Raw genomic sequence first — 15,937 nt, 5'->3', positions numbered from 1 at the left:
GATATGCTTGGCGGAGGTCTGTGCTCTCTGAGTGGTTTTCTAGTTCAGAATATTTAGTACATATTTAGTTAATACTGTCACATTTAAGCAAACTTTTCCATAAACAAGCCTTTTCCAAATCAACTTGAAGCTTATGGCATTGTATATTTTTATGTCATTTCAAGGTCTCATTACAGTCATTATAAAGTAAATCACTGGTTCTTATGGTTTCCCAAAAAATTGGACACCAATGAAATCCTCGACTAAATCTTGGATAATTTACACAGTGACTCATGATCAGATGACGAGCCGTCAGAAAGGAGAGTGAGTGTGTTTTTTCCCTCCTTATTTGATGCATCTTTCATTGTGGACACTCTATCCTGTCATCATTAGCTAATGACGTTGGTCAGTTGAGGAGACCGTCCATTGGCCCGCGCCCAGGATGTTCGTTGCAGGTTCTCTGTGACGTCCTGTCCTGTCTGAGGTTTCCTGATTTTAGATCTTTTCTCTCATCTTGTTGTGAAAGAGTGTCTGTGTGTGAAAGCAGCAGCTCACAGGGTGTTACTTTGAGCCGCCCTGTGCTAAATACAGAATAAACATCCAAATGATTCACAATTCGTTCATATACCTCTGTGTGTTTTTGGAGGCTTATATTTAATGTGAGGGAGAGAAATAAAAGACCAAAGTGATAATCCCCCACCTTTTTATTCTTTGATTGTGATTTGATGGACATTTCATTTCTCCCTCCCCCGCTTGCCCTCCCTCATTCCCCAGCCAGCAGCCTTCACGCAGCCTTTTAGCACCCTTGTCAATGCATCCAGTCCTATTTTGCTTTTCTATTCATAGGCCCACACACAAATTTTGTTCCCCCCCCTTACAACCCCGGAGACACCAGATGAGCCCCTCGGTTTCACAAAGGAGCCTCTCCTTCCTCTGACTGTCCTCACATTCAGATTTGAATTACCTACACACACACTGACACACACTAACACACACACAAATAAGTCACAATATAGGACATAAAGTAGCCTCAAAGTCACAGGACATCCATATGTTAATGGACACGTGGAGAAAAGTCGTCTGCAGGTACATAAACATTTGCTCAGAGCTGTCGTGGTTCAGAAAGTAGCAGCAAGCTTCTTTTTTAGAAGTTCTTGACACCGATGTATCTCGCGTGAGTTTTTTTCTTCTAATACTGTTTCTCAAACTTTGAGGAAGTTTAAACGTCTGAGAAAAAGATCTTTTAATGTTCACATCTCTCCACGTGCAAAAAGGATTTCCACATTCTCCACTCAGAGCACCTCTTTGAGCTTTTTGTGTCATGTTAGACTTCTGCTAAATCACTGATGTGTCCTCCTCCCGAAACTTTTCTGTCAGCACCTTTGCTGCCAAATGTTTTCACATTTCACCCTTGGGTCCTCAGCGACATAAACTCCATTCACACATTCTGGGGGAAAGAGTTTGGTTTGGGTGTGTTCAGTCACATCATTTTGATTGAAAGACAGAGTCAAAATTACATGTTTCTGAAACACACATGAACACACAGCCACCCTGTCCTGCTGTCCTGCTTCTCTCCTCCTTCTCTCCTCTCCTACTTCTTCTGCAGTGTGACATGTCTTCCTTTTATTCATGTAGTTAGTTGGTGTGTCAGAGTCTTCCTCCTAACATTTGTCATGAAGGCAGAATAAGATGTACATATCAGGAGAAAGTAACTCAAAGTAGCCATGGATCTTTAAGTTTAAGTGGAAGCAGCACTTTTAAACTCCCAAATAAAGTTTCTTCACATTTGCTTTGCTCTTCACTCATCCAAAGTACACACACACACTCACACACACCTTCACATATACTGTTGATTCAACCAAAGCTGGACAGTTTCCAAAGGGAGCGAGTGAATTTTTAAGACCAAGATACTGTGTCTACCTCTACATCTACACCCTTCTCTCTGCCTCTCTCTAACACACACAGACACACACACAGTCACAGTCACACACGTCCACACTGCCTTCCTCCCAACACTATTCTAATGAGGTGATGACCAGTCCCTTGTTATAATTGCCTCAAACTCCATTTAATTTCATCTGAGCGTATTAATCATACATTGAGTTATTTAAAATTGCATAAATTAATCTTAGATTAAACAGAGCCTTCAAACAATTAAAGTGCTAGGTAGTATTTCCCCTGGGTTTAGGCCGTTTCTCTTTGAGTAGAGCACTTTCAGGTGATTATCCCGTTTTGATGTGTCCAGATGGTGATTAATGTAACTTTTAAATGAATCCTTCCCCCGGCTCACCTCTAGCCGCGCATAGCTTTAGCAGAAAAGTCAAAACACCTTCAATGACCTGAACAAAGAGCAGTTTTCACTTTGTATTTATAACTGGTTTCAGACTTAATTTGGGTTTTAGCTCATTTAATTACTTTGTGTATGAAACAGTCCAAGGATGTCCCAAATACATCATATCGAGGTGTGTGTGTTTGTGTGTGTGTGTACCTGCGTCTGCCTCAGAGCATGACTCTCAATGCAGAACATGGTTAAGCCAAGAGGTCGGCATACATGGCAATGAGTTTAAAGCTGAAGTGAGGCTTCAGTAATGACCATCAACTAACATTTGTTATTTATTTAGACTGAAAGATATTCCATATCTCTCTGTCCTGGAGGCTTAAAAAAGCTGCAGAGGTGATGTTTTCTGACTTGTTCTGCACTAAAGTAAAGCAGTTTGGCAAATACTGATGGATGTCAAAAAAGAAAAGAAAAGTGTAAAAGTGTTATTCTGGTCATTTTCAGCTAAAGTCCTGAGTTTGGTTCCTTTTTATTGTTGAGTGCAGTCCAGAGAAGATAAACAAAGATCAAAGTTAAAAGAAGAAAAGCTAATTCTTTGACAGTATAGAGAGATCATCAGTCTATGTCATCATAAAGATGCGCATGCATCTCGACCAGAGAAGCAGCATTTAGCCCTAATTGTTCAAACGAGTTCGCATTTTTTTAAACACTAAATTCAACCTGTTAAAAGCATCAAAATGTTCATTTTTTTTCTGTGGACAGCTGTCATAAACAATACTACACAATAGAGGCAACTTCTGTCAAGGTTTGACCGTTAATAGTGACCATGCTAACTAGTGACTTTCAGCCAACGGCCGATTGACGGCCGAGAGTCACCAGCTAACAGGGTCACACTTTACACTGATACACCAGCAACGTCTGCGTGTGTGTAATTAAATGTGTATTCTTTATCCAAGCTTAGTTAACCAGGTTTGACTGCAAACAATAATAACTGCTGATACTCAAAATACAGATTTGACTTTGCTTATTTAATGAAAAAGTTGGTTTAGGGCTGAGGTCTGACCAAACATGGACTCAATATGGTCAGTAAATAATGAATGAACTTATAAGTAACACAAACTAATTTTATGACCAAAGTAAAATTAGGGAATATTATGAAACTATGTTTACATCCTGGTGTGTCACAGTCTGATAAGTGTTCACAGTTAATGCAGTCATGAACATCAAGTGAGAGTTGTGTTTCCTCTCTGGGTACACGCTAGGTTTCTCTGCTAAAAACGTCTGTCCACCAAATATCTGTCCACTTGCTAATCTCTTCTGGCCACTCACTGCTATTTCACAAACCTGGGAGCATTTTGCCATCCGTCAAAGTGATGACATTAAGTTAAAAAATGTGTTTTTTTGGTGGTTAACTCCTCCACATCGGTTGACGAACCATTATACTCCTACGTGCTTCAGCACCCAAGTTGCGTGAGCATCCGCCGTTGTTGATAAACAAATAATCCCTCTATACATTTTTTTAGAAACCCCAGCATTTTCAACAACTTGATCACACTTTACTTATTTAAAATATAACTTAGCTGCCTTCTTCCTTCCTCAGCAAGACAGTCAGATCAGGACTAAAACACAGCTTCACTTTTAGCATGTTTCGTCTTTAAAGTTAGTGGTGTTTCTACAGAGTCTTGGTCTGTGAGCATGTTTGGCGGATGACTCTGGTGTAACGAAGCCACACACCTTCATCCCGGTCAGATTCCAGCAGATGTGTCCGTCCTGTCAGGGTTAATTTCTGGAGCAGAGGTTGAGAGCTTGATTTCAAAAGCGTCACTCGAGGTTTCCTTTTTTATTCCTATATCACTCCCTCTCTGCTGAGGCAAAGGAGAATGATTGATGATATGGGTGTGCAGCACATTGGAGCAGCCAGGAGCGTCCACTTTACCCATCACACACACACACACACACACACACACACACACACACACACACACACACACACACACACACACACACACACACATACTCACACTGATATGAGAGTAATTAACCTCAGACTGTGTTAACCCCTGCTGCCCATTAGAAGGACAACAGGATTGATGGGACTCCCCCCAGTCCTTCATGATACTTATAGCTTGTGCATGATTCAAGCATACAGGAGTGTGTTTTCATTTAGCATATAAAACTGTAGCCACATGTGGAGACACAATGTTCAGTCAAAGAATCTTACATGCAGAAATGTAAGAAGACTCAAATGACTCATAATCCTCCACTCTAACCCTTTATCTGGCTTTATTTTGATGTACTGTACATAATCCTCGGTTTGACATAGATCATAGTGTAACCACAAATAGAAAAGAAAGATCCCAGGAGGAAGAAAGTGGACCATCGCCACCAGTCTGTCCTACTTTGTTTCTTATCTGACATCCTCTGTACCAGTTTGGATGAAGCTGGGGGCGACTCAACGTCCTGCAAACCCGGAAAAAATAACATAACAAGAAAATTGAATCTAGTTGCTTGTGATCAAGAGGAGCTGATACATGGAGAGATCAGTTTAATTTTATACGTGTTTATTTGACACTTGGCCATTTACCTGAGAGCCTTTGTTCTTGTTTTAAAATTCAGTTGGTGATAATTAATCAGTTTTGAAGCTGACACCAATAAAAAAAGCAGTTATTGAAATGGCACCTCCTTCCTCCTTCATTAAATAAATAATGCATCCTATACCAAGAGGCTAAATCTTTCAAAGTGGCCAGCATTGATTTGATCCCCATCGCTCACACTTTCTTCTGCCCTTTCTCACAGTTAAGACTTAAAACCTCCAGAATAAGCTTTAAACTTAAAAGAGTTAAAAAATGAAGAAAAATGAAGTATTCTAAAATCTTATCCAGATAAATTTTACAGTAAAACCCTTTTAGGGCAGCAGTTTGACCTTGTCGTTTAATCTCAGGTTCCGTGTACCAAGACTGTGGTCCTGAAGGCAGGAGTCTCTTTGCCACATGTCATCCCCACTCTCTGTCCTTCTCTGTCCACTGTCCTGTCCTCTAAAAGGATGCATAAAAGCCCCAAAACAGATTTTAAAAATGCCTTTGTCCTCTAATGAGCTTTTTGTGATGGTGGCATTGTTTCTAAACTACGCAGTCCTAATAAAACGGTCTTCTGTGACAACATTGTGCTGACAGAGTTTAGTTTTGAGTCTGCTTGGAAATTTCTCATTCCTCACTGGCCAACTTAAACACTGTTCCTTCTATATGTCTCTGAAGGTCTTCTCAGCAAGGCCTCTGTATTGGTTTGAATATTCTAACTTCTGAAGTCCTCAAACTTTCTTTTTGTTGTGTGAACAAATTCTTCTATTCCTGCTTGGATTGAAAACTTTTGAGGAGACATTGTAGAAACTTTCCTCAGCCATTTAAAGCTGGGAGTTTTTCTTCCCTTCGACTTCACATTCATAGTACTGCACAAAGGATCATTGCCCTTTCTCTTTTTATTAATGCCATAAAGGACACTTCTCTTCCTCAGTTAGCTTTGTTAAAGTTTCCTCAGGACAATAGTACCAGGATTTGAATAATTAATTCACACTACGTGAGCATAAAATCTAAAGTCCTGGCAGAAAGGTAAATTAAAGCATGTTCAGTGTTGTTCTTAATCCGTCATGCTCTGGTCAGACCTGAACTCCTGGTAACAGCCACAGTGTCTCGCTGACAGGGACAGGAATCGTTGGAATCAGTGTTGACAAGTTCATTTAATCTGTCCGAACACAGCTTTGATTAGCTAATTGGACACTGAGACACCACAAATAAAAGCCCTGGTCAGTCTCATTTAAAGTGCCACATGTACAGCCTCCTCCCCATGACCTTTGACCCTGCTGTGACATCCGTGACCTCTGTCTCTACTTAGTAATGTTTCCACAGATGAGGCTGCTGATTGGGACTGTTGTCATTGAGACATCACAGGTGACATCTCTGTTCAGAGCAGCAGAAACAGGGAAACTGACAGAAATGAGCAGATTTGGAACCAATCAGCAGAGACTGGTTAGACATTTGTTGGCTTCCATGTGCTCATTTTTTCCCTGCAGAAGAAAAAACCGTCTAAAGTGAGACTGTTATTGGTTATAGTGAGGGAAAAAAAGATTATCAACATTCATTTCTGTCGTAATTATCAAACAGTGGACACAAACTGTTTTTATTCTGCTACCTTTTTTACAAGCTGATTTTACAAGCGGTGATGATTTACATCTGTCATTAAAAATATGACTGAAATTCCCCAATAAGACATTACTTAAATGTGTTGCATTTAGAGCCAAATCTGTTGCATATAAATATTTAAGAGACTTTAATGATGTTTCTCTTTTTGTTTATTTGTATTTTATTTTTATTTCTTGATTCGTGATTAAGAGCAATTATTGAAGTAGGCTTAAACTGTTGATTCACATAAACATGTCATAATGTTTGTGGCTTCAATCTGTTTGATAATAAAATGATATTGCATAAAGGGTTTTTTGAGTCTGTCAGGTTATAATTTTCTCTGTTTTATGAGGATGTTCAGCTTGTCTTCTAACGGCCATTTCAGCCTTTTTTTTCCCGTTGTCATGCACCGTGGTTATGCTGAAGGTTAAATACTTTTTTGCCCGTTATGTTTCCACTATTTTTTATCTATAAACCACTATTGATGCATATAACGGCAAATTTCACACTGTGAAGATTTTTTAAACACAATATTTCACTTTCTGTGTGTCTCTTTTATTTTGTAGGATCACTCTTTCATCATGCAGTATAATGATGGAAATGCAGAGGTTGTCTCCATGTGGGTGTGTCGCTGTCTGGAGGAGAGACGAGCCCAACAGGCTCAGGGACGTGTCTGACAACCTCCACCCGCCTGCCTATTATGGACCTGGACATTTGATCCTGAATATTGAACTCTGTATAAAGGCTTCAGGGTGAAGTATGTCCATACAGCTCTGTACAAAGGACTTAATGTACCTGGACATGAATCACGAAGCCTTTATGTGAGTAAGGATCACGTAACCTATCCATATAATGTAAAGAAGCTCACATCCTTAAACTCTGCGTCGATAGAGAGCAGAAAGATTAGCACTTTCTTCAAAATGTGGTTTCCATTCAGCAGCTTTGTCTCCACAGTTTTCGTGATTTAGAAAAATCATAAGACTGTAACACACAGGCAGAGTTATGCTCTGCCTCTTTAGTGGTATCTCTAACAACCATCTTGTGCTTTACTAAAGACAGCCCTCCACTGAATGTTAAGGTTTTTGCCTGTGAATTTCTACCCATGTGCGTGCCTGCTTTCCCATCGGTGTTAATTATTACCTCAACTTTCATACTAAAAATTGCCCAAAATGACCTACATGTGTAACCAGTTGTTGCCTCGTTGGGTTGGCTGGAAACAAAGCTTTCTATGAGCTGTTTCAGAGAACATTATGAGTCTGGAGCAGCTCTACAGTGTTACAAGGTGGATTCACAGACTATTCTTTGGTTCTGAAGTCTGCTGTGCAAACCATTCATTGTTTTCACTCATCAGGAGGAACTCTCTTTTCTTAATTTCAGTTGCACACACTTCTTAAATTAAAGGCTCTTGCCTTTATCAGCTTGAAAGAAATCTCCACTGTAACCAGAATTAATCAATCCCCTTTAAGCTAATCTTTTTTTTTTATTATTTTCAGCAGTTATTTCATCCCTCCCCCCTTTATTCAAGACTTTATATGTACTTTTCAGAAATGTGCTATGTTAATGCAGTTCCAAAAGGAAACCAGATGATAAAGAAGACTGTAGAAGGAAAAAAAAAGGTTAATGCAGTGCACTGGATGCCAAAGACCACTGAAGACAAGAATGGGGAATTATATAGATTTCTCCTTCTGAGACAAAATATAATACATATTATGAGATGAATTGCTCCTACAGGCTTGATGTGTGCAGTTGTTCCAATAGCGTAAGTGCAATTAAATGCCACAAAGACACAGTCAAGGCAGTGACATGATGTATAAAGTGCAGGCTCAAGTGTAACATAAGTACATCCAGTGAAATAGAAAAGGCTGAAAGCACCAGCTTGTTCTCCATGTGATGAATAGTTTCTTTACTACAGCATTAAATGAGCGTTTGTCCTCTGAGCAGTGAGGACACACATGTAGAGTGGGCGTTTGTCACTGACCTTTGACCATACATGATAAAATACTCCCTAACATTTCATCTTTATGTTTGGAAGATTTTTTTTTGTATTTCATGACCAAGCTTTTATTCTGGTTACCTTCCTCTGAAGCTGAAAACAAAAAGACAGGAGTACTCTGTGTGTCAGGTCAATACTGAGCACCATTTTTTGAGAAATGTCAACATAAAGAGCATAAATTAAAAGCTCAAGATTGAACTTTTACTCAGTAGAAAAAGTGATTCATTGCTGATGTGTACACTTTTAATAACGGTTCATCTGTGCACATATTGTATCATTTACAATAACTTTGGGGCATCACTGAACAAGAATAAAAACTAAGGTTTTTAAATTCAGCTGTTGAATAAAGGCTAGTGCAAATGTCAGAACCATCTGAATGAAAAAATATTTGTCTCATCAACTGGAAGAGTACAGTTGTTCTTCCAGCTTGGCATGCAGTTCTATATTCTGCAAAACAACTCAACAAAACAGTAGTTAACGTAGCAAATAAAAGCCAGACAGAGACACACAGGGCACGCAAAACCACAAACCCCAGGTTTAAAAACAAATCTCTTGAATAAAATCTGCAAAATAACTTTACACAAATGTTACATTCACATACATGGCCTGTTTTACTGTTTTTTTCCGAACTAATCAAGACATGATCCGACATAAAATCATAGATCTTTTTTTTTTAATTACTACCAAACACTGCTTTAAACAGCTTGTAAACATATGAAGTTTACTGCAGAAGTTTTTTTCATTGACCTGCAAGCCCAGTGGTGCCATGTTTACAGAAATACCTAAATTTTGGGAGGGATGTGTGTGCGAAGTGACAATTATTTTACTCTGATCATTGATCAGAACGGTTATTTTTGTTTAAGTAAATTCCTTTAACTAAGCGCCATCCCAGCAGGAGATCAATGAATGAAAATGTGCTCTGCATCAAAACACATGTTCTGTTACATCATCTGTGTGATATAACCTTTACAGGAAGATGGCCTTCATTGTAAATACCTGTAGAAAAGTGTGAAGTGAAAAGAGTTAGTCATGCTCTTCAAATGTTAATGTGTTCTCGTATTTCAAATGAAACCAAAAAAGAGAAGACATTATTTTTTTTATTTTTTTTGGGCAGGTGACCTTAAATCCAGAAACTTATTTTTTGGTTTTGGAAATGTACTTATTGACTGTGATTTTTAAGTATGCATCCACAGCTCATGTGGAAATATTTATTATTTTTTACTTTGCTGTCTGTCGTCAAGTTGGGTCACATGTTGTGACGTGTCACAGTTTTTGTTTTTTCCTGGTTTAACTCTGATGCATTTAGTCATAGATTGGACTCAGCGGTAGTATTCGTGCTGTGGTATTACCGGCTGATTTTTCTGTAATTATCTGTGTTGGCACATATCCCAGCTATAATAGAATAAAAATGTTTCAACATTAAGTTGGTAAATTTGAGACTTTCTTAATTACCTCAGCGTTTGTCTGCTTGTAATATGTGTTTCTGACTTCACATATGGATGATTTTATTTTGAAAGGGCAGCTGGCAGCAATGCTCTCACTCAAGATTTCATCTACGAATGGATCAGTGACACACGTGGGCCTGAAGATAACTCAAGGTAAAACTCTCAAATCCTCTGAAAGTTGATCACTCGTTTTTTTTAATGCACCAGTCAGAGACATGCTGTGGTAACTGCCGCAGCGAGGCTTCAACATGTGCCTCCTGTTCGGGGTCAGGTTCTGGGTCATACACACAGGAGTACTGATGGTTTTGGTGTTTTTCTGCCCCTGCATCATTTCTCACCTTCCCTTCTCAGAGGACATTCAGGCAGCCACCTCACATGGCTTCATAATGTAAAATAATTCAGGTCTCTTCATTAATTACTTGACATTTCCACGTTTTGGCGTGACGTGACCCACACCTGTAAGCACTTTGCAACCAGAGTTCGTTTACAATTTGCATTTTATAATTAATCTTAGTCAACCTTTAATTAACAACAGCTTCACTCCTAGATTTTCACTTTCACATTAACCTGTGAAAAATAGTTCAAAATACTCAAATGCAGTTCAATCAAGGACTCCGGTTTTCCTTAACAGGTTTTCTTCAGCTCCTTTTGCTCAACCTTCTAACCTCTGACATGGTGAGTAAATGTATGCATCAGCCACTTACAGTAAAATGAAGCATTTCTAGCGAATAATTTATTAAAGGAACCTAACTTTGACTCAATCAGATATTTAACGTGATAAACACAAACTCACAGTTCATTTCAACAACAGCCTTCATTGGTGATCTTCAGACTTACACATTATCACACATATCGTTTTACAATGTCAGCCATTTAATGATTCTCAATTATATAAATGTTCTCAGTCAACTCGAGAATGGTCAAAACTCAAGAGAAGCTACAAACTGGCACCAAAAGAAAACTTAACCACAATAAACAACATTTTTCATTAGTATCCTCCACTAACAGTTCTGAACACGTAAACTAGATAAAAGCTACATGTTCCAAAACATTCAGACAAACCATTAAATACACTCATCAAGTCTTTAAACGCCAACAACATTCAGATTTGTGATCTCAGATTGTAGCCGAGCCATGCTGCTTTTTCAAGAAGCTTTGAGTCCTCTGATAAGTTAAACCCACCCAAACTTGAACTCAGAGCCATAGACTTGAAGCTGTCATCAGGATAGCATAGGATAGAATAGAACAGAACTTTATTGTCATTTTAACAAGTACAACGAAATTGAAGTCACAGCAGCAATCAAGAAAAAAAAGTAAGAAAGTGCAAAAAGGTCCATAAGAAAATAGATGCTGACAGCTTGTCCATCATTCTCCAGTTCAGCCAGCCTCCACCTCCACAGGGTCCAGGACTGAGCTTCTTCAGCAGTCTGTTCAGTCTCTGTCTCCTGTCTGCTCACAGCAGGTGAAGCTCTTCCAATGTGGCGTTGGTGTCTGATGTTAGCTCCATTAGCTCTGTCTGTGAATAGCATGATGCTACTCTGCCCTCTGGTATTCCCTCTGTTGCTGGGTTAGCACAGCTAGCTCGTCCATCTTATTGGAGATAGATCTTACATTCCCAATGACGATGGATGGAAGGACAGGTCCATGTCGTCACTTCTTAGCTCACACCTGAGAACCAGCACGTCATCCCTACCTCCTTCTCCTCACCTTGTGGGAAGACATCAGGCCTTACACCAGTTAGCATTGACATGCTACAGGCTGCTAACAGCTGAGTTCACATGTAAACAATGTGGCCATGGTTACAAGTAGGACCTCCAGACAAACACAGGAGAAAAAATAGTAAAAAATATCACTGAAGATACAAAAAGTTTGGTGTCCATGACCAACAATGAGCCATGCTAAGTAATGAGCCACTCCAAATACAAAGATTACGAAAAAGAGACGAAAAAATTACAAGAAACGGACAAAGAGAGAGCCGTTGCAAAAGGCAGCCATAGCCAACAGGGCGGCGCCCAGGAAGGATCAAAGACATCCATTGAGTTACTGTGAGCTGTTTGATGGCTTAGTTTGTCAAAGACTGAAACTTTCCCGCCACATGCTTTAATACAAAACAAGCATTCATTAAGACCAAAGACTATAATATATGGATGCAGTCTCAGTGATGTCACCCATTTGTTTTAGTAGAGGAGTTTTGTAGACTATTATTGGGTGTGTTCTTTCTGTTGAGGAGGAAGAGGAGGCGTGAAGCCGAGCCTTTGTCTTCCTCATTTACAGCTTCCTTTGTGCTGAATCTGTGAGTTGTTACACAAAAAGTTCATACATCAGGATGCAAAAAAGTATCATATCATGGTTGAAGCATATTTAACTTTGAGCTTGTTTGTGAATGAGCTTTTACTTTGAGGTTCTCTCAAATTTTCTGTGAAGAATTCTGTTTCATTTTGAGTGATTTTGTGCTCACGAATAAAACTGAGAGTGATATATGAATCCTCTCACTTTAAAACCAGGTGATCACAACTCACTCTGGATTATCATCTTTGATCTTCCATGAAGACTTCCTAGCCTTCACAGCTCTTTTGTGTTACTTACTTTTCTTTATTCTCTTTATCTGAGACCTTGTGTGGAGTTATTTATCCAGATTTATGTCTGAATGCAGCCTCAGATGTCATGTCAGGGTGTTTTATTTATCGTAATTCAGGTGTTGGTTTGGCAGAGAAGCCATGGAGTCATTTTGGGACCCTGACACACAGCTAAGCTGCCCGTAGCCCGTCAGTAATGTGGCGTATTGTGTTTATTATCACCTCTGTTGAAGGAGCCCCAGAGAGCAGAAGGGGGAATCATCTGGAGCTTATTTCTGAATGGTCATTCAGAAAGTCATTTCTGATTTTCTTTGATCTTTAAATGAAAGTCAGGTGAAGCTAAATAATTTTGTGATTGGTATTACCTTCACTGACCCCTCCACTGTGACCGATACTTTCCTTGCTATTTGACCTTTTTTTATGCTGCAGTCAGAGTACCAATTAGCCTTCTGAGGGACACTAGCAGCAGAAATACAACAAATACCCACTATGAGCCAGAAAACTGCTTGTCCTTGTTGAGAATCTTAAACAGGAATCTCCTGTGAGAAGATTGCATGTTTTCTTTCTCATTCATGAACCTTGGGCCACCAACATCTTAGAGAAGTGTTGATCTGAGAGGAAGCTGAATGGAGGCCACTGAGAACAGGGCTGACTGAAGGTGCACAAACATTTACTGAGTCTGCAGCCAGGCAGGAAATCATCTCAGTTTTGTCACATTAGCTGTAGTATCTGCAAACACTGGAGTTGCACACCTGCTGCCTGATCAGTTAGATGGTTTTTCTTTACGTAAAGACCTTAAAACTGCTGCTCTTTAGAAGTTTGGGAAGCACCGGAGAAACTGTCTGAACATTTTAGTCTCTCTCTTAAACAAAGAATCTTTAAGTCTCTCTCTGCCCACTTCACAAATTTGTCTGTAAATGTGTTGACGTTGAAGTTGGACTCTACGTGGACAAAAAAAAGTCTGGACGTGATAGAGAAATTGGCAGGCAGACACTGCCTTCCCAAATCTACCTGCTAGCACATGTTGCACATGTTTGAAGTGCTCTCCAATGCTTTGTCAAACTGGATGCTAGGGATAGGAACACATACAAGTAAATACTGTGCCTGACTTTTGGCTATGCTTAGTGCCTTCCTCCATTACACATGGTTCAATGGCCAAATGTTGAGCTGCTATATGGTGTTGCAGAAGAGAAAACATAGATATGCTGTAAATCTACAGTTCTGGTACAAATGATTAACTGATTATTTACCTGAGCCTTTTATAGCTTTAACTATGTGTCACCCTGGCATACAGTTTTAGGATTTCCACTTCACTCAGATGTTGGCACGTTCTGTGGTTTAAAGATGCTCTGAGGAGGCTCAGAGTCACTGCACAGTGATATAAATTATTTTAGTGAGGCATGTGTTTGTTTTTGCATCAAATGGAGATCGGATTGAAACAAATTTTCTTCAAGAAAACTCTTTACCGGATAAAATGCGCCGAGTTAAGGTATTTATTAGTACAGTTACATAGTGCTACGGTTTCAAACGTGACATCAAGCAGACGTTGTAATGCTAACAACAGGCTAATTGTTAGCGACATCAGCAACCCAGTGCTCAGACGTATCTGAAGGCTAACGTGACAACAACTAAACGCTGTCAGTTTGTAAGTAGTTTAGCAGCTGTTTATGCTTTGTGCAGCTGGCAGCCTGGTGCTCTAAAGCCGCGTTTCCACCAAGCAGACCGGTTTGGTTCGTTTCGGTACAGCACGCATTTTGTGGCGTTTCCACTGACTTATCGGGCAGATCCCCAAATAACTGAGACAAGCCGTCCCACTTTTTTGGACCCTTTAGTATGGGTTCCAGACTGAACCGATCCACTCTCAGAAGGTGGAGCAACACACTGCAGACTATTGATTGGTCAAAAGAATCTTCACTTACCGTGCAACAGCAACTGCATTTCTCCTGGTGGCACACAGACTTCTCTGAAACAAAGCTTGATTGTTCTTTGTGTCAAAGAGCTACATGCCAATCACAGAGAGGACAAAATGCTGCATGTCTTCCATCTATGCTCATTGTTTACTGTGTCGCGTTTTTCTTCTTCGTTGAATTTATTAGCAGGGTAAACTGTGTTGCGCTGCTACGGCGTCACGCCATTGTTTAACAGCTGCGGCTTTCGGCATCTGGCTTACACGCCACCTACCACGAGAAGGCACAGTTTGCTGTGGAAACGCAAACGGGATCAGGCTTAGCTGAACCAAACCGTGCCAAACTGTACTGAACCGAACCGTACTGCTTAGTGGAAATGCGGCTTAAGACATGTCTGTAATGTGTAATGTTAGTAAATCCTGGTTAGCTAGGTCCTACCAGTCATCTACCAATCAGAGCTAACTTAACCTCACTCTTCATTTTATTGATAGACTCTCAAGTTTGAACAGACCACTGCAGAATAACTGCTGACTGTGGACTGGAATGAACATTATCACAAACAGCTTAGCTCCTGTGCTATAGACTGATACAGCCCGAGCTAAGGGCTAATTAGCCTTTAGCTTGGGCTGTATCACTCTCCCGTGTAGCTTTCTTCTGCTCTTCTGTCCTTTTTTCTGTCCAACAGTTAGGCTCCTGTGTCCACCATCCTTACAAAATTAGTCATAGAAATAGTTTTTAGCAGAGAAACTAGCAGTGTTTTAGCAGTGTAACCAGCGCTGATTGGCGCTAATCTTATTTTAAAGTGTGGATTATGGTCAGACATATATCTAGAAGGGAGTCTTTTTTGAGATCACTTTCAAACTCCTCAGAGATCCTTTATGTTTATTAATGAGGCTATGGAACCTTGTGTTATAAATAAAACTGCACAGGTGTGTATCCAAGACAATGACAGTTGTATTTGCTTTAGTTAGTGGACATTCAGACTTAAAAACTTTCTTCAGTGGTGTTTGTTTTGGGAAGCACACTTCTACAGATATCTGTGTGATGCTGTAAATGGTTTTGGAGATTTGCAATGTTTCCCAATATTTTCCCTCCATGTTGCACCTGTGGAATGCAAGGGCTAAAACAAAAAAATGGCATTTTATCAGTTTTTACCAGCCGAGGAGGCAGTTTAGAGTGTTTTCTTAACCAGGAGGTCACTTAAACACGTTTTTCAACAACTGGGTCATGAAGTGGATCGACCCCACTCTGCTTTTTGCACACCCCTGTGTTGCACACCTCTGGCTTTTCTCTTCTGTCTTGCATAGTTTGAGCTTCGAGGTTTGTTTGTGCTTTAGGAGCAGCTCCACCTTGCACCATGTTCGTTTTGAGGGTCCGTCCACAGGAAAAGTAAATATTTTACTTTTTTATAAGACAGATCTCAGAATTTTTGTGTTTTGTGTTTCACCTTTAAATTCCGTATCATTAGACAGAACTTGTGAATAAAAATTAGACTTTGTTGGACAGACACATTTCCCAAAGTCTGACCCTGGTCTGTTAGACCTGAGTCACATGACAAGAGGAGATGTCTTTACAGAGACTTTG

General features: G+C 39.8%; 1 protein-coding gene across 1 annotated transcript in view; it reads left to right on the top strand.

The window, feature by feature from the left end:
- Positions 1–8,463, top strand: part of map2k5 (mitogen-activated protein kinase kinase 5) — a 48,282-nt gene extending 39,819 nt beyond the window's left edge. Inside the window, exon 22 of the mRNA XM_074666978.1 lies at positions 6,999–8,463. Coding sequence (XP_074523079.1) covers positions 6,999–7,109 — 111 coding nt within the window. The 3' untranslated portion in view covers positions 7,110–8,463. The remainder of the gene's footprint in view (positions 1–6,998) is intronic.
- Positions 8,464–15,937: the final 7,474 nt, after the last annotated feature.

This window comes from Halichoeres trimaculatus, unplaced genomic scaffold (genome assembly GCF_033239565.1).
Source record: "Halichoeres trimaculatus isolate MK-OKI-2021-1 unplaced genomic scaffold, fHalTri1.1 fHalTri1_scaffold_3, whole genome shotgun sequence".
Classification (NCBI taxonomy): Eukaryota; Metazoa; Chordata; class Actinopteri; order Labriformes; family Labridae; genus Halichoeres; species Halichoeres trimaculatus.
This window is presented reverse-complemented; position numbering and strand designations above follow the sequence as displayed.